The sequence below is a fragment of the Oncorhynchus mykiss genome, chromosome 10 (assembly GCF_057628025.1).
Source record: "Oncorhynchus mykiss isolate SJ-2025 chromosome 10, ASM5762802v1, whole genome shotgun sequence".
Classification (NCBI taxonomy): domain Eukaryota; kingdom Metazoa; phylum Chordata; class Actinopteri; order Salmoniformes; family Salmonidae; genus Oncorhynchus; species Oncorhynchus mykiss.
The window spans coordinates 35,793,375-35,817,406 of record NC_143031.1 but is presented as its reverse complement, the minus strand read 5'-3'; the positions used below and the strand labels follow the sequence as shown (position 1 = coordinate 35,817,406).

The 24,032-nt window shown below is 41.4% G+C and overlaps 1 protein-coding gene across 2 annotated transcripts; it reads left to right on the top strand.

The window, feature by feature from the left end:
• Nucleotides 1-10,583: 10,583 nt before the first annotated feature.
• On the top strand, nucleotides 10,584-16,763 carry LOC110533744 (uracil phosphoribosyltransferase homolog). Of its 2 annotated transcripts, none has more exons than XM_090186490.1 (7): nucleotides 10,584-10,806; nucleotides 12,730-12,772; nucleotides 12,908-12,977; nucleotides 13,115-13,177; nucleotides 13,408-13,569; nucleotides 14,339-14,437; nucleotides 14,566-16,763. In XM_090186490.1, the coding sequence occupies exons 4-7, from the start codon at nucleotides 13,168-13,170 to the stop codon at nucleotides 14,670-14,672; spliced, it is 378 nt and encodes a 125-aa protein (XP_090042616.1). In that variant the 5' UTR covers nucleotides 10,584-10,806; nucleotides 12,730-12,772; nucleotides 12,908-12,977; nucleotides 13,115-13,167; the 3' UTR covers nucleotides 14,673-16,763. The 2 variants fall into 2 exon arrangements, with proteins under 2 accessions (XP_090042616.1, XP_021473910.1); XM_021618235.3 differs by lacking the exon at nucleotides 10,584-10,806 and adding an exon at nucleotides 11,527-12,194.
• Nucleotides 16,764-24,032: the final 7,269 nt, after the last annotated feature.

Genomic DNA, 24,032 nt, shown 5'->3' with positions numbered 1-24,032 from the left:
CATGTAATTTAAATGGATTCTTATTTGGATTTCATGCAATGGACATACACAAAATAATCCAAATTGGTGAAGTGAAATTAAAAAAAGAACTTGTTAAAAAAATTCTAAAAAATAAAAAACAGAAAAGTGATGTGTGCAAATGAATTCACCCCTTTGCTACGAAGCCCCTAAATAAGATCTGGTGCAACCAATTACGTTCAGAAGTCAAATAATTAGTTAAATAAAGTCCACCCGTGTGCAATCTAAGTGTCACATGATCTGTCACATGATCTCAGTATATATACACCTGTTCTGAAAGGCCCCAGAGTCTGCAACACCACTAAGCAAGGGGCACCACCAAGCAAGCGGGCACTGTGAAGACCAAGGAGCACTCCAAACAGTTGGAGAAGTTGTGGAGAAGTACAGATCAGGGTTGGGTTATAAAAAAATATACGAAACTTTGAAAATCCCACGGAGCACCATTAAATCCATAATTTCAAAATGGAAAGAATATGGCACCACAACAAACCTGCCAAGAGAGGGCCGCCCACAAAAACTCACGGACCGGGCAAGGAGGGCATTAATCAGAGGCAACAAAGAGATCAAAGGTAACCCTGAAGGACCTGCAAAGCTCCACAGCGGAGATTGGAGTATCTGTCCAAAGGACCACTATAAGCTGTACACTCCACAGAGCTGGGCTTTACAGAAGAGTGTCCAGAAAAAAACACCTCTCATCACCCTGAGAACACCATCCCTACAGTGAAACATGATGGTGGCAGCATCATGCTGTGGGGATGTTTTTCATCAGCAGGGACTGGGAAACTGGTCTGAATGGAAGGAATGATGGATACAATACAGGGAAATTCTTGAGGGAAACCTGTTTCAGTCTTCCAGAGATTTGAGACTGGGACGGAGGTTCACCTTTCAGCGGGACAATGACCCTAAGCAACACTAAAGCAACACTCGAGTGGTTTAAGCGAAAACATTTAAATGTCTTGGAATGGCCAGGTCAAAACCCAGACCTCAATCCAATTGAGAATCTGCGGTATGACTTCAAGATTGCTGTACACCATCGGAACCCATCCAAATTGAAGGAGCTCAAGCAGTTTTGCCTTGAAGAATAGGCAAAAATCCCAGTGGCTAGATGTGCCAAGCTTATAGAGACATACCCCAAGAGACTTCAGCTGTAAAAACAAAGTATCGAGTTTGCTCAAGTTTTCTGTTTTATTGTCTTATTTGTTGTTTGTTTCACAATAAAATATATTTTGCATCTTCAAAGTGATAGGCGTGTTGTGTAAATCAAATGATACAAACCCCCAAAAAATCTATTTTAATTCCAGGTTGTAAGGCAACAAAATAGGAAAAATTCCAAGGGGGGTGAATACTTTCGCAAGCCACTGTCTTATTACGTCGATTAAGTTACAAACCCAAAATATTCAGGTCCCATTTTCCTAAGGTTATGTCTTGTGGAAATTCATATAAGCAACATCCACTTATTGTTTAATACATTTGTTAAACTATAGGGCTACATGTAAACTCCCCCACCACAACTATTTCACTAATAAGTGAGCTCTAAACAGGCCACCCTCTGGTTACCATGTCCCTAATCCTTAGTGATCTAAACTTTCCACAGATATTAATGCAGTTAACCCTGAAGGCTTCAGACGCGACTAGACGTTTAACAGCAACTTACTCTTTATACTGCCATTTTAAATATTACATGTCATATATCTATGATGTTCAAGTACCAGTATAATGAGAGTAATCTCTGTTGGTTTATGCCCCTTTGTAGAATTTGAATAGAGAGTGGAACTAAAGACTGACGAAGACCTTCTGTTTGAAACGTCACACTCAATAAAACAAAGGTTGCATTCAGGATATGGGTATGTATTTATTTTTCAGGATGGTTAGTCCAGGAATAAAATATGATAGGCCAGAGAGTTTTCCTGTCTCTTATGCTCATTAACTAGTATAATCAGAAAAAGATTGGAGCTGCAGAGTTCCATACCCCATCCAGAGGGGTTATTTTGTAATAATGAGGGTTAATCCGTCTACATTTCTTAGAAACACAGTGTTCAGACAGACAGACAGTGAGGGCTACAGCAGTCAGGTGACACTGGTGAACCTAAAGCTCGTTATGACTGGAGTATCAGGAGTTGTTACAGGAGGTGGGACTCAGGTGAGCTCTGACCCTGGGTGTTGTCAATACACAGTGTTCATACAGGCGCCTTTTGTAGAAAAGGCTCTTGTAGTCATTATCATTTTCTACAAAGGAGATTTCCTACTGTAGCATATTATGCAGTTTTGCACAAACATTTAATTTTTTTCCATTTACATCATACCTACATGGTGGTGCAACGGTCTAAGGCACTGTTTCTCAGTGCTAGAGGTGTCACTACAGACCCTGGTTCAATTCTAGGCTGTATCACAACAGACTGTGATTGGGAGTCCCATAGGGTGGCAGGCAATTGGCCCAGTGTTGTCTGTGTTTGACTGGGGTAAGCTGTCAATGTAAATAAAAATTTGTTCTTAACTGACTTGCCTATAAAAATAAATAATATACATTTCTAACATTTAATTCACAATGAACTAACATGGGATGGGCACAGAAGCTGTCCTGTTATGTAGATATCACATTGGTTGTTGGAATACTGTAAGTGTTTTCATGCTGACTGTGGGACTGTATAGCCAGCCATGGTTACTCAGACCTGGACCCACTGAAACCAGCCAGGCTATTTGCATATCCATGTGCTTTCAGTGTTGATGGTTTATGGAAATCTGACAATTCACAAGTTTCTACAGGACCAGTGTGTTAGTAAGGCTCCTGGTGCCCAGTGTTACATTGCACAAATGTAACATATTCAGAGATGGAACACACAGCACACTGACATAATCTGACAAAATAAGCTCTTTTCTGTTTTTACTGTCATTAAGGAACAGAAAAGTTAGCAACACAATTCCACTCGGATGCTGAGGAGATTTGGAAGCATTTCAAATAAGCTGCTTACATTCATTCTATTTGAGGAGCCAGGCTTTTTGTCATTTGTTTTTAAAAATGGTGTTTTGTCTTTGTTTTCCGCAAGAGCCGTCCCTCCCTTTTCACAAAACCAATTAATCTCCACACAGAGTTCTATACACAAGACTTAAAACGGTTTCATTAAAATATCCAGCAGCAGCAAAATTTAGGCTGCTGTGCTGCATTTTATTATACAAAAGACTGAGTTACATATACCGCCAAATGCTACTGTCAAGAGATGATGTTCAGGATTAATTTAGGATATTTGAAATTAACATAATACAATTTAAATGTTAAAGAATGTATTGAATACATTCACAGATGCTACAGTGGGTGCTTGTATTTATTGAGAGTATGTCTTTTTTTCCATAATTAAGTTGAATGATAAAGCCCCACTGGGCACACCACGTCATTTCAATGTGGAAATGTGGGTAATATTTGGTTGAGACTTTGACCAAAAATATTTCAACCTTTATTCACCCACTAAAAAAGACAGCCAGAAGTTTTGGAATTGAACAATGTGTTAACCATCTAAAATCAAATTCCAATGGAAAAACAATGTCTGATTTTTGGTTTAGTTGTCATCTAAATGTGTTACCACTGCACATTCAACCATTTAAAAGCACAGCAAAGTTTAAAAATGGGAATTGTTTTATTTTATACCACAGATTGTGATATCACTGTGCTTCATCTAATAGCAGAACCAAATGACCTGGATTACAGTTGAGATTACATTAAAAGTACATGTTGCAAGTGATCAATGTTGTTCGAGATTCTGCACAGATTATTACAGCAATTGTGAATATCTCCACAGACCTGTGACGACCTATGCACGCACGCACGCACGCTATCTTGAACATGCACGCTTTATATGATTACATAAAAATAAATGCACAGTTACAATAACTTCAAAATCTGTCCATGGATGTCTTACTCATTTTAAGGTTGAATATTACATTAGTTTGCAAAATAGTCTTAACTTTAGGTTATTTACTATATTACAAAAGCGTTATAAAATGTGTTATATTTGCGCTTTATCTAATATCACAACCAAATTACCTGGATTGCAAATAAGATTACATTGCAACAGATTGGAGATTCTGCACATATTATTATTATAGCAATTGCAAAGGTCTCCACAGAACTGCACCCTTTGCATGCCATCTTAACATGCAAGCTTTCTATGATTACACAAGACAATTACAGTAACCTGAAAACGTGGCCATGGACGTGTTACTCATTTTAAGGTTGAAAAAGTAAGATAACATTAGGATATTTACTGTATTGCAAAAGTGATAATGAATTGTGTTTGGTTGTCAACACAACCAAATGTCAACATTTTAAGGAGATGTATCTTTTGTGCCACTGACTTAGTCTGGGTTTAATTCTACAAACTAATCATTTACATGTTGGATGCACGTCTCCATCTCAACCAAAGTTAAAGAATAGGACTAAATCTAATCAAATTTGAAATGAACTTTAAATAAAGTTTGATTTAGTCCTATCCTTTAACTTAGATATTTGGTTGAGCCGGTGAATCCAACATATAAATTATTTGTTTATAGAAAAACTGGAATTAAACCCAGACTAAGTCATATGCACAAAATATACATCTTCAAATTTTGACATTTGGTTGCGTTGACAACCAAACACAATTTGAAATCAACCAAAGCTTGAACCCTTTGACTATATGTATTGTCAATTTTAGTTGAACTATGGGTTGAATTTAAACAATCGCTGTAGACCTACATTCTATCCCTGATGACACATGACTAATAAAGTATGGTTTCATTTAAATTGCTCTGTTTAACCGACACTTTGGAATGACTTTGATAGCAACAGTGAATCTATTTAGAGATCTCTCAATAATCATTCTCAAGATAGCACATTGGTAGTAGTTAGTGACAAATATCAAAGCTAGGCTTGGTTAAAACCCTGAATGGGAGATCAAATGGATAGCTGTAGATAAATCAACTCCCCAGTAGGAGGTGCTGCCCAGCCTATAGTGGATATAACTTTGAAGATCTGACGTCTCAAATGTAGAAATTCAACATATATTATAGAATATTTGTTTGTCTATGTTGAAAATTGGTTACCATGATGACATAATCCTGTGGTTGAAATTTCACCCTCAAAATAACAGTTGATTACTTTTTTCAAATCCAATGTATATTCCAGATAGATTCCACATCACAATATGTTAACAAATTACATTGAAACAATGTTGACTTAACCCGTTTGTGGCCAGTGGGGCATCCACTCTTTTTAAATATACAGTGCATTCGCAAAGTATTCTGACCCCTTGACTCTTTCCACATTTTGTTACGTTACAGCCATATTCTAAAATTTAGTTTAAAAAAATGTCCTTCATCAATCTACACACAATGACAAAGCAAAAACAGATTTGTATACATTTTTTCAAATGTATAAAATAAAAAAAACTGAAATATCACATTTGCAAAAGTATTCAGACCCTTTACTCAGTACTTTGTTGAAGCACCTTTGGCAGCGACTACAGCCTTGAGTCTTCTTAGGTGTGCCAAACTCCAAATGGGCTGTCATGTGCCTTTTACTGAGGAGTGGTTTCTCTCTGGCCACTCTACCATAAAGGTTCTCCCATCTCCACAGAGGAACTCTGGAGCTCTGTCAGAGTGACCATCGTATTCTTGGTCACCTCCCTGACCAAGGCCATTCTCTCCCGATTGATCAGTTTGGCCGGGCGGACAGCTCTAGGAAGAGTCTTAGTGGTTCCAAACTTCTTCCATTTAAGAATGATGGAGGCCACTGTGTTCTTGGGGAGGTTCATTTTTTAATACCCTTCCCCAGATCTGTGCCTTGACACAATTCTGTTTCGGAGCTCTACGGAAAATTCCTTCCACCTCATGGCTTGGTTTTGCTCTGACATGCACTGTCAACTGTGGGACCTTACGTAGGCAGGTGTGTGCCTTTCCAAATCACGTCCAATCAATTGAATTTACCACAGGTGGACTCCAGTCAAGTTGTTTGAAACATCTCAAGGATGATTAATGGAAACAGGATGCACCTGGGCTCAATTTCGAGTCTCATAGCAAAGGGTCTGAATACTTACACAAATAAGGTATCTGTTTTTTATTTGTAATACATTTTCAAACATTTCTAAAAACCTTTTTTCGCTTTTGTCATTATGGGGTATTGTGTGTAGATTGTATTTAATCCATTTTAGAATAAGGTTGTAACGTAACAAAATGTGGAAAAAGTTAAGGGGTCTGAATACTTTCCGAATGCACTGTACGTGTCCAATCAAAACAACAGCAACAGTTATTAGATGTCCTGTAAAAAAGCCAAAGCCACTAATTTCCCGGGTACATTTCACTTCGAGACCCAACGACCCTGCAGTCACAATTGAGCAAATTAACAGGGAAGTGAACAATTGGAAAGCCAGACCCTGCATTAAGTGACAGGGAAGGGGCAGAATTAGACAATACACAGCAAATAAGAGTACCATTGAAATGGCTTTTCTGTAAGAAACCAGCTGTTGTCTACGATTCAGCAACCTTTCGGAGAGGAACCAGCCCCTGCCAAGGGACAACTAAGCTAAGCTGGCTCCTCAGCCATGCAGCCAGGGGAGAGGTTGTCATGGGTGATGCAGTTTTGGTGCCAATTCTGTGTATTTCATCATGACATCTGGAACTGGCCTTTCACTGCCTGTAGATCAAAACATGCCAGGCATCATGCTGGTCACCTCTTGAATAGATCTCAATAAAAGAGAAGTTGTTATTCCCTGACACAGAAACATGCTCGTTATCTCTCTCATTCTCTACCTACACCATGCATAAGGTGAACCATACATTGAGACTTTAATATCTTTAAAGATACATTCAACTAAATGCAAATGAAAATACAAAGGCGAAATAGAAAGTAAATGGTTTAGATCTAGGTTGTCTGTGTGATTGTCTTTCAGGCCAAATTAAGACATTCTATTGAAACAGAGCACAGAGGTTTATTCACAGGCTTTTCACCCACATACAGTATGGTTGGTGTTAATCGTTTAGGAGCTACCGCCTGACAGGGGCCACAGGAGCCCTGGGCACATTCTTTCGTGTTAATGGTCTGTCGTCAATCTTCATTTGTCCCTCTAATTTGACGAGGAGTTCTACGGATTTATCACACACTCTCACACCATGAACAATACTTCCCACCTTCTTGAGATTCTGTCCCTGCCTTTTTCAATACAATGAACATTCATAAAATTCAAATAATTACAGAGAAATTTGACAAGAAATTAGACGTACATTTGCTGTATACGTCAGGAATATAATTCTCACATCACCAGAGTGCTTTGAAAAGCAATATAACTCCCACACTGCTGTTACAAACTATGCCAATCACCCCTGATGATGCCATCAACAGCTCTAACACCTGTTTGAAAAGGACATACAAACAACTGTTCCATGAGCAGACATCTTACACAAAACTGTAAAAAAAAACATGAATTTTAATTCCTAAAAAACATGAATGGTAGTTAGAGTATAGTTTGTGGTATGTGACAGGGAACTGTTTGCCCTCTCATTGCCCTCAATCAGTATCAATGGCCTTGCATTAGATTAGCATTTACCAATTAGCCAAACCACAAGAGTAACCTTCCTTCCCCTCACTGATCATTTGGCAAGCTCAACTCTGAAGGACACAACCTAGGTTGTTCCTGCAGTCTTCTTCTCATGTGGCACTAGTCCAAATCAGATGTTTCAACACACACACACACACACACACACACACACACACAAAAGACAGCTTTCAGGTGAAAATATGAGAATGTCCACAACCTTCAAACCAACAACTCATCAGTTGTGAAGAGAGTACCAGTACTAGTATCCTTTCTGAAACCGTAATTAGTGGCGTAAAGTGGTGCTACACAACAGCAGCTCAGGTTCCAGATGATCGGGGGTACTTGTCTGTCAGTAGAGACGCAGTCAGGCAGGCAGAGAGAGGGATACCAACATGACTATTTACTCTGCTGCCTATTGTCTAATGCCAGCTGCCACTGGGATGACTGCGGTCTCAGATGCATGTGCAAATTCCTCTAATCCAGGCAATATGGCACCCTAAGACTGCAACATGGCGTTAATATATCTAATCTAAAACTAAACTCATTTTCGAAAGCACTCCCGAAAGAAGAACCAACACCTTCTGACGTTTTCCAAAGGGCAATGAGTGATGAGTCTATTTTCCTCAAGAGGTTAGATATTTGTTTAACTAGATCAGGTGATCTACTTGAAAGATTATTTTATTTTCATTACTGGAACCATGTTAAAAAATACGGCGTTGTTTCAATAGGAAGCATTTTTGTCGATAAACTTCTAATGTAATGGCTTCTTTCTAAAGCATTTATTGACAAGACAAGTTGGCAAATTCAAACATGTTCTGGTATTTAGTTTTAATTTCTGGAAATATTAATTACCCAAAGATTGGTTTGAATTTGTGATTTATGGGGCATGTGAAAATAGCATATAGAGAGCAATAGTGAAGGCGTCTTTTTGAAGGCATCAACTCTGGGGAAATTCATGTTATGTTTCACTATATTGGATCACTCCAATATATTGATACCACTCCACGGCGGATGGATACATTTGAGGTGAGGATTTACAGATTTACTCCCGTGTACACCTGTGTCACGGCTGGGGTCCGCCCCTATATATAGACCCCATGGCCACGACACACGTTCTCTTTCATTTTCTCGGTGGACGTCCGTATGGTTTGAGGTACAAACTTTCTGAAGTTCGCTTGGTAAGTCACTGGTAAGTGTAATCTCCTGTGTGGAAGTATACTCCCCGACTGTTTGCAGCCTGGAGCAGCTGGCCACATGGCCAGCCCCTCCTCTTGAGTGCTCAACTCACAGTGCACGTTTCTTCTGTATCTTCTGCCCGTGGTTTGTCGTACTTGTGTTTTGTTAGCGTTACACTATGACTCTGTGTGCATCCATTAGTATGGTGGCTCTTGCTGCCACAAACTGTAATTTACCTTACACAACTTGTCGACTGGCTTGTTCTACTTTCAAAAAGTGCATGGATGCTCTCCTGGCAAATCTCACCTACCGAGGATGGTTGATTCTCAATTACCTGGATGATTGGCTGATTTGTGCCCCGACAAGGACCTAGATCCTGTCAGACAGAGATGCCCCTGACCCACATTGGCGGGATGGGCATTACTGTAAACTACAAGAAGAGTCGTCTGACGCCCACCCAGAGGGTGGCCATCGACATGGAACTGGACTCAGTCCTCATGAGAGCATGCCTGCCCACCAGAAGGTTCCAGGCGGTCTTATCTTGCCTCGACCACTTTCGGCAGGGGCGGGTGGTATCTGCCCTGACCTGCCAACGCCTGTTGAGGTTGCTGACGGCGGCCTAATTGCTGATTCCCCTGGGCCTGCTCCATATCCGGCCTCTAACGGTGGTTCAACTCCCACCGGCTGCACCCGAAGCGCCACCGTCACCGCCAGCTGCAGGTGACCGCACAGTACCTCAGGGCATTGTTGAGGTGGCATTATCGCTCCTTTCTCTCAGGTGGGGTGGAGATGCTGAGGACGTGCCGCGGTGAGCTGGTCAGCACAGACGACTCCCAGATCGGCTGGGGAGATGTGACCAAGGGCAGGTTGGCCAGCGGCTGTTGGTGTTAATGTAATTTCATAATTCCAATGTTTTCATTAATTGAATTCACTTAGTCCATTTTATGAGAATTTGTAATATTCTTATTTGCATAAAATAGACAGAGACCAGTCTTATCAAAATTAGATAATAGTATTTATTCTCGGAGCGCGCTGCCATGAAACCACGAACAACAGTTTATATACAAAATATGACATCAAGCTGTGCTTGTCAGTACCAGGATGACGGAGCATCGTCTGCTGCTGATGGCCCCATACTGGCCCAGACGACCCTGGTTCAGCCTTCTCCTGTCCCGGTTGTCTGGGACACCTTGCTGTCTCAGGCCGGGGGAACTCTGTGGCATCCGAGACCGTACTGCCTCAGTCTGTGGGCTTGGCCGCTGAACGGCACCAATGGTCCATGTTAGGACTACAGGAGGGTGTAATGTACACCATGCAGATCGCAGGGGCACCGGCTACAACCGTGGCATACCAGTTGCGCTGGCGGCGGTTCTGCTCTTGGTGCACTAGTATTGAGGTTGTGCCCGAGTCATGCGGTGTACAGTATGTCCTCCAATATCTGCAGTCTCGCGTGGATGAGGGCCTCAACACAGAGGGTATTTGGCCGCTATATCTGCCTGCCATGTGGGGTGGATGGACAGGCCAGTGGGGTACCATCCCTTGGTCTCCAGGTTTATGAAGGGGTTCGTCGCCTGCGTCCAGCTAGGATCCACTCAATGGCGAGTTGGGATCTGGATGTGGTCTTGGCAGCTTTGGCAAAGCCGCCTTTTGAACCGTTGGAATCTGCCTCCCTGAAACCCCTAAGGTGGCTTTCTTGGTAGTGATTGCTTCCATGAAGAGTGTGGGTGAGCTCCATGCTCTTTCGGTAAGTTCTGAGTGCTACTGGATGGACCCTGGTGGGAGGAGTATATCTCTCCGCCCCAACCCTTCATTCTTCCTGAAGGCCCTCCCTCTGTGGTTGGTTTGATGTAGAGAATGTGTGTCGCAGCCATGAGGTCTATATATAGGGGCGGACCCCAGCTGTGGACACGGGAGTAAATCTGCAAATCCTCATCTCGGATGTATCCCTCGGCTGCGGAGTGATACCAATATATTGGAGTGATCCATATAGCTCACACAACCATGGTTAACCATTTTTTTGTAGGGTTCTTGGATAAACACCGAAAATAAGGTATGTGGTTAGTAAACACAGGCTTAGAAGATCTATGTTTTGTTATATGATATAATCTTCATCAGCTAACATCACTTGTTGTGAATGTTAAAGCATTTATGTAATCAAAACAAGTACAAAGGCTTCATAATTCATAAAGGTCAGGTTAATGGACTGATATCATCTCATAGAACAAAACTTGTAAAATCTCCTAAACTGTGTAAACCTAAAACCTTATTTTCAGTGTTTATCCCAAACCCCATTCTTTCCCCCCCTAGGAACAGTCATGTCTAGATGGGATACAGCTTTTCAAATGGACTTGTTTTTATTTTTTTTTTGTTGTGCATTTTAGCTAAGCCCAACCCTTTTCCTAACCTTAGCCTAATTATCCTAACCTGCCACGTTAATTCCCATAACCTGCTACGAAAAGCCAATTTTGAAAAAAGCTGTACCCTTCTAGACAAAACCCATAGGAATGACTGAACGAACCATAGGTAAATAATTTTCGTTTTTTAGGACTACAAGCTGGGGAGCTCTGTTAGGGGTTTGTGAATGGTGATAAATGTTTAAAGAATGGCACTTAACTGTCCATCAATGCCTAGGCATTGAAAATATTCTCAAGCGCTGACAGAATGCTCCCGGTTTCCACTAGATAACACAGTCAACCTTTGACATAAGAACTCATTCATGCAATATATGACTCTGTGGCTGTGTTAACTAGACCTACATCATTCTGGCCAATATGAGGCGAGAATCAGGTGTGACGTTACTTCCTGTTACAAAGTTTATGTTCCTGTAGGTTTATACTAACATAGATGTATTTATAATGACGAGATACTCGTTTCCGCCCTAACAATGAGTCGTTGTCCCAAAAGCGGGAAGGCAGGCGACATGGTCCAAAATAAGCATATAGAAACGCTAAGGGAAACGCTTCTATTGAACAGATTTAGGCGAGAGTGAACCCTCTCGTTTCGCCTCTTCCTCTTTTTGCTGCGGCCACCCAATGGCCACGACCCAGAATCAGAGAAGACAAAAATGCCCAACAAGACATTTAGCTATATGAATAGCAAAACCGCAGAGAGCCTAAACTGCTCAACTATTTAGCGTTTTCTTAATTCTATGGAAACGTATTTTGAGAGCGGAATTGCTACGGAAATCAAAATGCCTTGTCAAAATCAGCAGCTGAACAACAATGACAGACAAGAACACGCGGCAATGAGCAGCACCAAGCAGGTTCGGTTTGCTAGCTGCGGAAACAGCGTTCTGACAGAGTCCAATAGAGATGCAGAAGTAGCCGAAACTTGTGAAAATGTATTCAACAGTGAACTACAGAGGCAGATCGGATCGCAATTAAAACTGCTTCCTTTGAATGACCAAATACGAGAATTACAGACCATCATTCGAGACAAGTGAGTCATCATATTTTGTCAAAGATAGCAACCACATTATCTGACAGATAATGGACCTGTATTATCATGCACCAGATAACTGTCTAATGATGTGGAATTGAATGATGCATTGTAAACCAAGTGAATGGCCAATCGACGCCATGTTACTATTTATAACTGTCATATTACACTGCACTTATATGGTTACGGTAGCGTTATCTGGGATCTTTGTTACCCAGAACTGTAAATACACCTGGTTATTTCTATGAAGACCTAGGCAAAATGTCATTATAGTCTGCCCCATTAGCGTAAACGTGGCCAGAACTTCTTTGTCTAGCATGAGGTTTAATTTCAAATCATGTTAGACCTACTGACAACAATAGACGATAGTGATAACAGAACATTGAATGAGTACACTAATCACAATTTGAGTTTCTGTTGTAAGGTGATACCACGAATAGGCCTACATTTTTGGGGGGTGAAAGTGGATCATGCATTGATTTCCTCTTATGTAACCCTTACTGTAAGCATACATGTTATTCTTGTTCTTTTACAGGTCTACTAGCAGGGGAGATTTTGTATTTTGTGCTGATAGATTGGTAAGAAACGGTCTTGGTTCAATTGACACTGTTGTTTTTACTCTAGGTTAAATACTAATATATTATGTTTTTAATTGAATGACTCATTTGTATAATGCACACTGTATTGTTTTGACCCACTCGGTTTGTCCACAGATCAGACTAGTGGTTGAAGAGGGACTCAATCAGCTGCCATACAGCGAGTGTACAGTGACCACTCCTACAGGTTAGACCTATTAGATGAAATTCGTCAGAAATGATAGAAATTGGGCGAATACTATGTATTACAGGATTACTGTTACATTTCTCACCAAGAACAGAACTGTCTATTTCAATTGCTCTCCCCTTCCCCCTCTTCTTCAGGGCATAAATATGATGGTGTCAAGTTTGAAAAAGGCAACTGCGGTGTCAGCATTATGAGAAGTGGTAAGGCACTGATCATATAGGATATTAAAGGAAGATTCATCTGAATTGGTCTCTGAATAGAATCCCTGGCTGGTGGACTTGCCTATACCTGACATACCTAGTGCTATCCACTCAACTGTTTGACCTATCAGTTTGACTGTTTGACTTGCTCACCATTACTACATCTTGTATGAGGTTTCCCTTGAATGAATTGAGTTTAATGCAACATCTATTAATTGCTGTGTGTGTAGGCGAGGCCATGGAGCAGGGCCTCAGAGACTGCTGCCGGTCCATCCGTATCGGTAAGATCCTAATCCAGAGTGACGAGGACACCCAGAAGGCCAAAGTCTACTATGCAAAGTTCCCCCCAGACATCAGCAGGAGGAAAGTCCTCCTCATGTACCCCATTCTCAGTGAGTATGGATATATGGTACTTGTGTACCCCATATTCTCAGTAAGTATGGCGAGAGTAGTACTCACATTCCCCATCCTTAATCAAAGTCCAGGGGGATTACACGCATGTAAACAACTAATGTCTTACATGTCTTTAGGCCAAGTATGTTGTAAAACCCTGCCGTGGAAAAGCACTAATAGAAAATCTCAATACAGTACTAACTCCTCTTGAGGACAAAGAGTTCAGGTGAAGTGTTGCCCTGCCCTGTGCCTGAAGAACTGTCTCTTTTTAATGAACCAGAAATGAAGACTTAATTGCTCCCGTTAGCAAGACAATAGTGTAATCATAGGCATCCTCTAAGATAATTGTGGGAAGGTGTCTTTTATTCGGCTCTGATAATGACCTTAGTAGTTAGCATGCTGCATATTTTTCATCATAATTTACCCCAAGAAAATAATTACAAGTTTATCTGCTTGGGGTAAACCATAAAGAGCTCACTGCAAGGCCATGAAAATGATAAATAGGACAAATGAAGCCACCGAGAGAAGTAATGTTAATCTTTTTGGCCTCTAACTAACATCCCTCTCTGAAAGGATGAAAAACTGCCTTGAGAAATCAAAATTACATTTTGTTCTTTTATAGAAAGTAGCAGCAGATGAGTCATAGTAATGATCACAGGGCTAATAAGGGCAGACTTTTCTTCAATACTTCTATAATGTTGCCTGTTTTGTCAAGTCACTGATATCTGTCCTGTGTTTATGCTATCTATACATCTATTCTGCCTTCAGGTACAGGTAACACAGTGATTGAGGCTGTGAGAGTTCTGACTGAACATGGTCTTCAGCCCAAACATATTATCCTCCTGAGTCTCTTCTCCACCCCTCACGGTACGCCTCATCTACAGTCCCTTGCTTAATATTGAAGTAGATTCTGTAATGTTCATACTACTTCAGCCTGTTTTCCATTCAGTTTTATTGAAAGCACTGCAAGTCTAATGGTTGTGTCATCTCACCAGGTGCCAAATCCATCATTCAAGAGTTCCCAGAAATCACCATATTGACCACCGAGGTGCACCCTGTGGCTCCCACACACTTTGGCCAGAGGTACTTTGGGACAGACTAGTCAGCCCTCTAGGGCCATTCAATGGGACACCATACTATGAGAACCAACCATTGAATGGTCCCTCTGTCCGTTTGTCCACTTATTTCAAAAGGAGTTGTTATCCTGCTGAAGATTCTTGCTTTGCTGTGTATGCCGCCTTAACCTGTGCTCCTCAGTCTGACAAACAATGCAAAGATTTTCCTGGAAACAACAAAAAAGCACATTCCATGTAGGTCTTTTAGGAACTAGTCTAGCGAGCTTGCATGTACTGCTGCCATTTTATTTATTCAGTAATGGTAGTTCATTCTAGGTTGTTTTTCCTAATTTGAAAGTCTAAATAATTTAAATATATATTTTTTCAATATATTCTATTCAAAGTATGTGAGCGGAGTTGAGCAGACGGAAATCCTGCTCGTCGCTTATGGAGCGGTGCTCCACGTCCTTTCCAACCACTCCGCTAAAAACCTCTCCGCACTCACAGGGGGAAAAATGCCGCTCCAAATTCTCTCCAGTCATTAAAATCACCATCTATTTTTTTACTACCTGGACCTAGCATTTGGTTTTGAAGTATTGAAACCAAACCATATGATTTGAATGAAAAGTATTATAATAAACATGAAACGGTGAATGTAAGAAGCGCTCATCATTTCAAATAGGCTACATGTCATATTAAACAACATATAAACACTCAACAGGTCAGGAGCCTAAGAAGGAACAAAAACATGTTATTTAGGCTATATTTCAGTTATTTCAAGGCTATAGCCTACAAAGAAATGCATTGTGCAGCATTTGCGAGTGCAACACAATAGGCTGATAGGGACAAAGCGCTCAGCATTTAAACAACGTTTAGTTGCATTCAATCATTAGTCTATAAATTGTGCTTTTAGGCTGTGACTTAGAATTAAATGAAAACATTATTAGGCTCAGTCTACAGTGCCTTTGAATTTATTTTTAGAAACATCAGTTTGTGGCTTCATGCTCATGTGATGATGCGTGGAGAGCAGGCCAGCAGCTGAGAATATCCTCTCTGAACTTGCAGAGCCACTGGGGATGCTAAACACCCTTTTGGCCACTCTGGGTAGTGATGCAGAGTTGTATATTTATTTTTCTATTGGTAGGCCTAAAGGTTTTTAGGCAAAGTAACCCAATCAAAACAGAACGCTCCTTGAATGTTGGAATATGCCAGGCTTATTGGGCCAAAATCAATTATGGCCTAGTGTGTGTGTGTGTATAGAGCTAGATATATGTAACATAACTTTTAGTTTATAAATACTTTGCTACAATGACACACTTAGTTCCTTTCTTTTAGCATGTGCACTTAATAAGTACACCATCGTGCTTTCAGGATATGTTTTCAGTTTCCACAATGATTCTTTAGTTGTGGACACTACATCACCACAATCCCTCTCTTGCTCTTGGTCATCATCTTTGTAAGTCACCTTGATTTTGCACCTGTGTGTTCTATCAGTTTCTTTATGAAAATATTTAGTGAGCTATAGCAGCACACAAGTAAACTACAAATGCATGCTACGCCAGCCATGTCCTTGAAGTGAGCGCTACTTGAGCGAAATTGGAGCGGGCGAGAAGGCCGACGTTCCAGCCTTTGGGAATCTCGCTCCGCGCTCCAGTCAAAAGGGCACGCTCTGCTCACATACTCTGATTCTATTGTCTTGTCTTTTTTTTTTTTTTTTTTTGTCATTATTATTGCCACAAACAGATTTAATGTATCATAACACCGAAAAGAAACAAACCAATCAAGAGAAACTCTGGCCAGATCTGAAGTGCAATTTGATGGAATATGCAATTTGGACATTTCAGAGTGGAAAAGGCTGGGAAAAAAAGCTCAGAAATACATTGCCCTTATGACATCTATGTGTAGTTAAGGAATCATCAATCCTCCATCGTTAACACAATGGAAAGGTCAAATGCTTTATCTAAATGTTGAAAGTGCGTGGGCGAAAGAAACAAAACGGTGCAGTTTGAGGCCGTGATATGGGGGTGTGAAGTCGAGGTTTCTGTGTGTCTGTATGCTGTTTGTACGTTTTATATCATTCAAGAAAAAAATAAAGAATACACAGAAAACCCATATACAAAAATAAATGGTTAACTACATTGTGATAAATGATTCAGTCTATTGGATGTATTGACAAAGCATACCCCTTTTCTTTCAGAGTGAGTTTGAGGTTGGAATGTATCATCTTTGTATGGGAAGAGTCATCTTCACATATGCCTGCCTGGCCCAAATGCTGTTGAGACAAACAAGTTACTACTAGCTAATAACCACAAAGAAGTAAAGGTTTGGAACATATTCCTCATATCATGCAAACACTTAGAATAAAACATTATTGACAACGACAGAGAAGTCCCTCACCAGATTCTACCAATCCCACTTCATAGAATGTCTTTCTCCCCATGACTCACTGGCTCTGTTATTGACATCAGGGAGGTCTCTCAGAGGTGCTGAAATCATACAATAGATCAAATGTCAATACTCCAAACACAGACAGAAACAACACAACACCTCTGCAAACACATTTCAGTCCCGCAGTTCCTTGTTTTCTGAGAAATGATTATGCACTTTGTCAAGCACTCACCATGACAAACCTTATGGCCACTAGGTAGCACTACACCTGCACATGTTCTGGTGGCCTGGCATGATTTTCATGCACATTACATTGTGTTGAATGTCATTCTTAGGTCTAAGTGGCAAGGATAGAGAGCATGATTGTTTTTAATCATCAGTCGCCAGTTCATCATGCATTGTGACAATTTGACTTCTAAGGAGTCTATCTGTCTGGGATAAAATGAGAGGAAAATAACCACTTAATCAAATCTAAGAGTGTACTTTCCAAGAGCTCAGAGAGAAGGAGCCATCTCATCCACAGACCATTTAGCAAGGCTGCCTGTCATCATACTAACCAACCTATCCTATTTCAGGACTGCTATTACATGTAGATTACCAATAGGTACACCAGTGAACGAACGTGTGGTGTGTCTTTACAATGAGTGAGTGTGGTTGTTACTGGACTGCTGGTAGTCATACACTTAGGTTGATGAATTAGACATTAACAACAGACATGATGATTTCCCAAAACAAGGGATCAGATTCAATCAAGACAAAGGCCCATTAGAATAGCTTTAAATATTCACCAATGAGAGACTGCTTTTATAGCAAGTCATTTTTTGGTTCCGTGACCACCACCAAGGTATGTCGTCATTGTCAGCGCAACTAGTCTCTTAGGTTTTTACCAAGTACTGCATTAGCCATTAAATCAGGGAGAAAAGTATAACTTCCAGTTGCCATAGACACCTAGAAACTGTTTACCATATTATCCTTCCTATTGCCCCAAGGGCTCACTAAACGTAGAAGCCATTCACCCAATCACAGGCAGATGAACAGTAGCTGGTTATGTAATCCTCAGAGGTGAGGCGCCACAGAGCTCTTCTCTGCTGGAAAGTGTTCAGCACCTCCCCAAGATGTCCATCTACATTAATTGCCTTGGATTGGTTGCAGTAACTGTGAAGTGTTTTATTCTATTCTAATGACTGGGACGGTTTCCCAAAAGCATCTTAAGGTTAAGTTTATTGTTAGAGCTACATGGTTCTAATGATGAACTTAGCCTTAAGATGCTTTTGGGAAACCGGGCCCAGAGTAGCACCTTGGATTCCCCTGGCCTACTGGGCTCGACTTACCCAAGCTCTCCTCTTCAGATCCTGCCTCCCTCTCCCTCCACCCCCCATTAGCTAACAATGGATTGTGGGATTCATTGTTGCTCCTGGTGGGAAAATTGTGTCCATCACCCTGGCTGGGAAACAAACACAGAGGCCAGATTCAAGATGGAGGAAGGAACACAGCCTGGAATGATACTTACTAAACTGTAGGTATCAGAGGTCCTATTTCCTGCCACAAAGAATATTCAAATAAAATTGTCTTTGTTACATGCTTCGTAAACATCAGGTGTAGACTAACAGTGAAATGTTTACTTAAGTATAGTTCCAAAAAATAAAGAGTTAAAGGTAATAATAAAAAATGCAGAGTTAAAGGTAATAATAATAAATAGATAGTGACGAGGAATAAATACACAGTGAATAACGAATAGCAATAACATGGCTATATACAGTATCAGTGCCGAGTTGATGTGCAGGGGTACGAGGTAATAACATGGCTATATACAGTATCAGTGCCGAGTTGATGTGCAGGGGTACGAGGTAATAACATGGCTATATACAGGGAGTATCAGTGCCGAGTTGATGTGCAGGGGTACGAGGTAATAACATGGCTATATACAGGGAGTATCAGTGCCGAGTTGATGTGCAGGGGTACGAGGTAATTGATATAGCTACAGTACGTACTGTACATATACGGGGCTCCCGAGTGGTGCAGCGGTCTAAGGCACTGCATCTCAGTGCTAGAGGTGTCACTACAGACCCTGGTTCGATTTCAGGCTATATCACAACCAGCCGTGATTATGAGTCCCATAGGGCAGCGCACAATTGGCCCAGCGTCGTCCGGTTTAGGGTTTGGCCGGGGTAGGCCGTCATTGGAAATAAGAATTTGTTCTTAACTGACTTGCCTAGTTAAATAAAAAATATATAGGTAGAGGTAAAGTGACTATGCAACAGGATAGATAAGACAGTAGCAGCAGCGTATGAGGTGAGTGTGTGGCGTCAGTATGCATTTCTGTGTGTGTGTTATGTGTTCGGGGTGCTGGGGTGTCAGTGTAAGTATGTGTGAGTGTGTGGGTAGACTCCAGTGGGTGTGTCCATTTGATTAACTATTTAGCCGTCTTGTTTAGCAGTTTATAGGCGTAGGGGTTGAAGCTGTTCACGGTCCTGTTGGTTCCAAACTTGGTGCATTGGTACCGCTTGCCGTGCAGTAGCAGAGAGAACAGTCTATGGCTTGAGAGTCCTTGACAATTTTTGGGGCCTTCCTCTGACACTGCCTAGTATAGAGGTCCTGGATGGTAGGGAGCTCGGCCCCTCTCGCCACCCTCTGCAGTGCCTTGCAGTTGTCGTACCAAGCAGTGGTGCAGCCAGTCAAGATGCTCTCATTGGTGCAGCTACAGAACTTTTAGGATCTGAGGACCCATGCCAAATGTTTTCAGCCTCCTGGGGGGGGAAGAGGTGTTAATTCCTTAGTGATGTGGACATCGAGGATCTTGAAGCACTCGACCCGCTCCACTACAGCCCCATCAATGTGGATGGGGGTGTGCTCGCCCTTCTGTTTCCTGTTGTTCATGATCAGCTCCTTGGTCTTGCTGACATTGAGGGAGAGGTTGTTGTCCTGGTACTACAATGCCAAGTCTCGGGACCTTCTCCCTCCCTCGTCGTCGTGATCAAGCCATCCACTGTTGTGTCTTCAGCAAACTTGATAATGGTGTAGGAGTCGTGCGCGGCCTCACAGCTGTGGTTGAACTGGGAGTTCAGGAGGACACTAGGCACACACCCCTGAGGGGTCCCAAGTTGATAGTCAGGTTGGCGGACGTGTTGTTGTCTATCCTCACCGTCTGGGGGCGGTCCATCAGGAAATCTAGGATCTAGTTGCAGAAGGTGGTGTTCAGTCCCAGGGTCCTGAGCGTGGAGGGGACTGTGGTGTTGAATGTAGTCAATGAACAGCACTCTTACATACAGTAGCTGTAAATAAAAATCAGTACGATGCAAGAAAACTAACTGCATATCATGACTTTTGGCCCTAATAGCCAAGCACACCTTGAAAAGGTAAGAATGAACCAGGGCATCTTACCTTCTCCAAACACCTGGAGGAAGTTCTCCAAGAGCCCAATATTGAAGCCATTCCTGTCAGGAAAGAAAGGAGCAGAGTGGCTCTGAGGGAGGGGAAAAGAGCGGAAAGAGGACGATGAAGACAAACACACCGTTCCATAAAACAACACCCAAACCTCTGCATGTTGTAAACTGATAAGAACATGTAAAAAATCTATAGCATGCTTAAAACATCTTTGATTTAGCTAAATGTTTATATCATATATCAAGCTGGAGTTGAGTGTAGCTGTAAAGGCAGAACACTCTGGGTATTTATACTTACCCAATGTAGATTTGTTCCTGGCCACCAGTCAGCAGTGGTACCCAAACAGGAACAGAGTCGCCAAGAACATCAGAGCTACCAGCATGAGGAAGAGAACATGTAACTTAGCAGGCCCATTAGGGAGCCCCCTCAGAGAGAGAAACACAGAGGGAGAAAGAGAAGAGAAAAAAGAAAGAGCCATTGAGACGACAACACAGAGCCGTAGATGGATATTAATGCAACGGTTGCTCTGCCTTCAGACAAACATCCTCAAATCACTTGCCACCCAGTACTTAAAAATAAAATAGAGTAACACTGTTGCAGGTGAGGAACAGCAGAAAGAACTTGGAGAATCCTACGCAGTTGTTCAACCTGGGGATAAAACAGGAGTGAGAGAGGTGACAAACAGTGACATTACAATGAATGACTTCCTCTGCAGTTTGAGTTTCTAATAGCATTTTGGAATTACACTATATATACAGAAGTATGTGGACACCCCTACAAAATAGTGGATCCTGCTATTTCAGCCACACCTGAAAGGTATATAAAATCGAGCACACATCCATGCAATCTCCATAGGAAAACATTGGCAGTAGAATGGAGAGCTCAGTGACTTTCAACAATGCACCTTCATAGGATGCCACCTTTCTAACAAGTCAGTTCGTCAAATTTCTGCCCTGCTAGAGCTGACCCGGTCAACTGTAAGTGCTGTTATTGTGAAGTGGAAACGACTAGGAGCAACAATGGCTCAGCCACAAAGTTGTAGGCCACACAAGCTCACAGAACGGGACCCCCAAGTCCTGAAGCGCATAGCGCGTAAAAATTGTCTGTACTCGGTTACAACACTCTACCAAGTTCCAAACTGCCACTAGAAGCAACATCAGCACAAGAACTGTTCGTCGGGAGCGTCATGAAATGGGTTTCCATGGCCGAGCAGCTGCACACAAGCCTAAGATCATCATATGCAATGCCAAGCATCGGTTGGAATGGTGTAAAGCTCGCCACCATTGAACTCTGGAGCAGTGAAAACACGTTCTCTGGAGTGATGACTCACGCTTCACCATCAGTCTGATGGACGAATCTGAGTTTGGCGGATGCCAGGAGAATGCTACCTGCCCAAATACATAGTGCCAACTGTAAAATTTGGTGGAGGTAGAATAATGGTCTGGGACTGTTTTTCATAGTTTGGGCTAGGCCCTTTCGTTCCAGTAAAGGGAAATCTTAACGCTACAGCATACAATGACATTCTAGATGAGTAAAGAAAGTGTGTCTATGTATACGGGTGACTCATCACAATACAAGTCAGCTAGTACAGCGACTGAAATGACTGCAACCCTTATAGGACTGCAGTTAGTTTCAGAATGGGACTATTTAGAACTATTTAAAAAAAACTAAAAGCATTGTATTTGGGACAAAATCATTCACTAAACCTGAATTAAATCTTGTAATGAATAATGTGGAAATTGAGGTGACTAAACTGCTTGGAGTAACACTAGACTGTCAAATCAAATGTATTTGTATAGCCCTTCGTACATCAGCTGATATATCAAAGTGCTGTAAAGAAACCCAGCCTAAAACCCCAAACAGCAAGTAATGCAGGTGTAGAAGCATTGTAATCGGTCATGGTCAAAACATATTGATACAACAGTAGCTAAGATGGGGAGAAGTCTGTCCATAATAAAGCGCTGCTCTACCTTCTTAACAGCACGATCAACAAGGCAGGTTCTACAGATTATCCAAGTTCTTTCTGCTGTTCCTCACCTGCAACAGCGTTACTCTATTTTATTTTTAAGTACTGGGTGGCGAGTGATTGGAGGATGTTTGTCTGAAGGCAGAGCAACCGTTTCATTAATATCCATCTACGGCTCTGTGTTGTCGATTTCAAGTCTCATAGCAAAGGGTCTGAATACTTATGTAAATATGGTATTTTTTTTATTTTTTATACATTTGCTAAAAATCTGGTTTTGCTTTGTCATTATGGGTTATTATGTGTAGATTGATGAGGGAAAAAAAATATTTAATCAATTTTAGAATAAGACTAACATAAAATGTGGAAAAAGTCAAGGGTCTGAATACTTTCCTGAATGCACTGTGTGTACCGCCCCCTGGTGGTGAACAGAATTGGTATTATGACATACTGGAGCCAGTACAAAGTATAAACATTTCATATATACACTGAACAAAAATAGAAAACACAATATGTAAAGTGTTATTCCCATGTTTCCTGAGCTGAAATAAAAGATCCCAGAAATGTTCCATACGCACAAAAAGCTTATTTCTCTCAAATTATGTGCACATATTTGTTTACATCCCTGTTATTGAGCATTTCTCCTTTGAAGGCAAGCCATCCACCTGACCTATCCAGACAAGCCATCCACCTTATCCAGGTGTGATATATCAAGAAGCAGATTAAACAGCATGATCCTTAATTACACAGATGCACCTTGTCCTGGGGACAATACAAGGGCACTAAGATGTGCAGGTGTCACACAACAGAATGCCACAGATATTTCAAGTTTTGAGGGAGTCTGCAATTGGCATGATGACTGCAGGAATGTCCACCAGAGCTGTTGCCAGAGAATTTAATATTAATTTCTCTACCATATGCTGTTTTAGAGAATTTGGCAGTATGTCCAACCGGCCTCACAACCGCAGACCATGTGTAAAAATGCCAGCGCAGGACCTCCACATCCGGCTTCTGCACTTGCAGGATCGTTGAGAGACCAGCCACCCAGACAGCTGATGAAACTAAGGAGTATTTCTGTCTGTAATAAAGCCCTTTTGTGGCAAAAAACTAATTCTTATTGGCTGGGCCTGGCTCCCCAGTGTGTGGACCTGGCTCCCAAGGGGGTGGGCCTATGCCCTCCCAGGCCCACCCATGGCTGCACCCCTGCACAGTCATGTGAAATCCATAGACTAGGGCCTAATTCATTTATTTCAACTGTATGATTTCCTTATATGAACTATAACTCCGTAAAATCGTTGAAATTGTTGCATGTTGCGTTTCTATTTTTGTTCAGTATAAATACCTAGGTAGTAAATGTTACTGGGTTTGCTACTATAAAGAACTCAACTGACAATTCATATTTACCCAAAATGTTATTTATTGGTGTCTTTGGGATAACTTCCAACATAACATTTGAGTAAATACCTGGTCTTTTCTGTAAAATAAAGTGCTACCGAGTCCCTTTGAACTGTAAAGAATGTCCTTAATACAAAAACCAAACATTCCTATGTAGCCATTCAACAGTCAATGTGAAGAGATATGAATACAAGTTTATGGATTTGATCTAATGAAAAGGTATTGTTGCTAATGATACTATAACAAGACTGTCACATCTTTAATGCTCCCGAAAGCA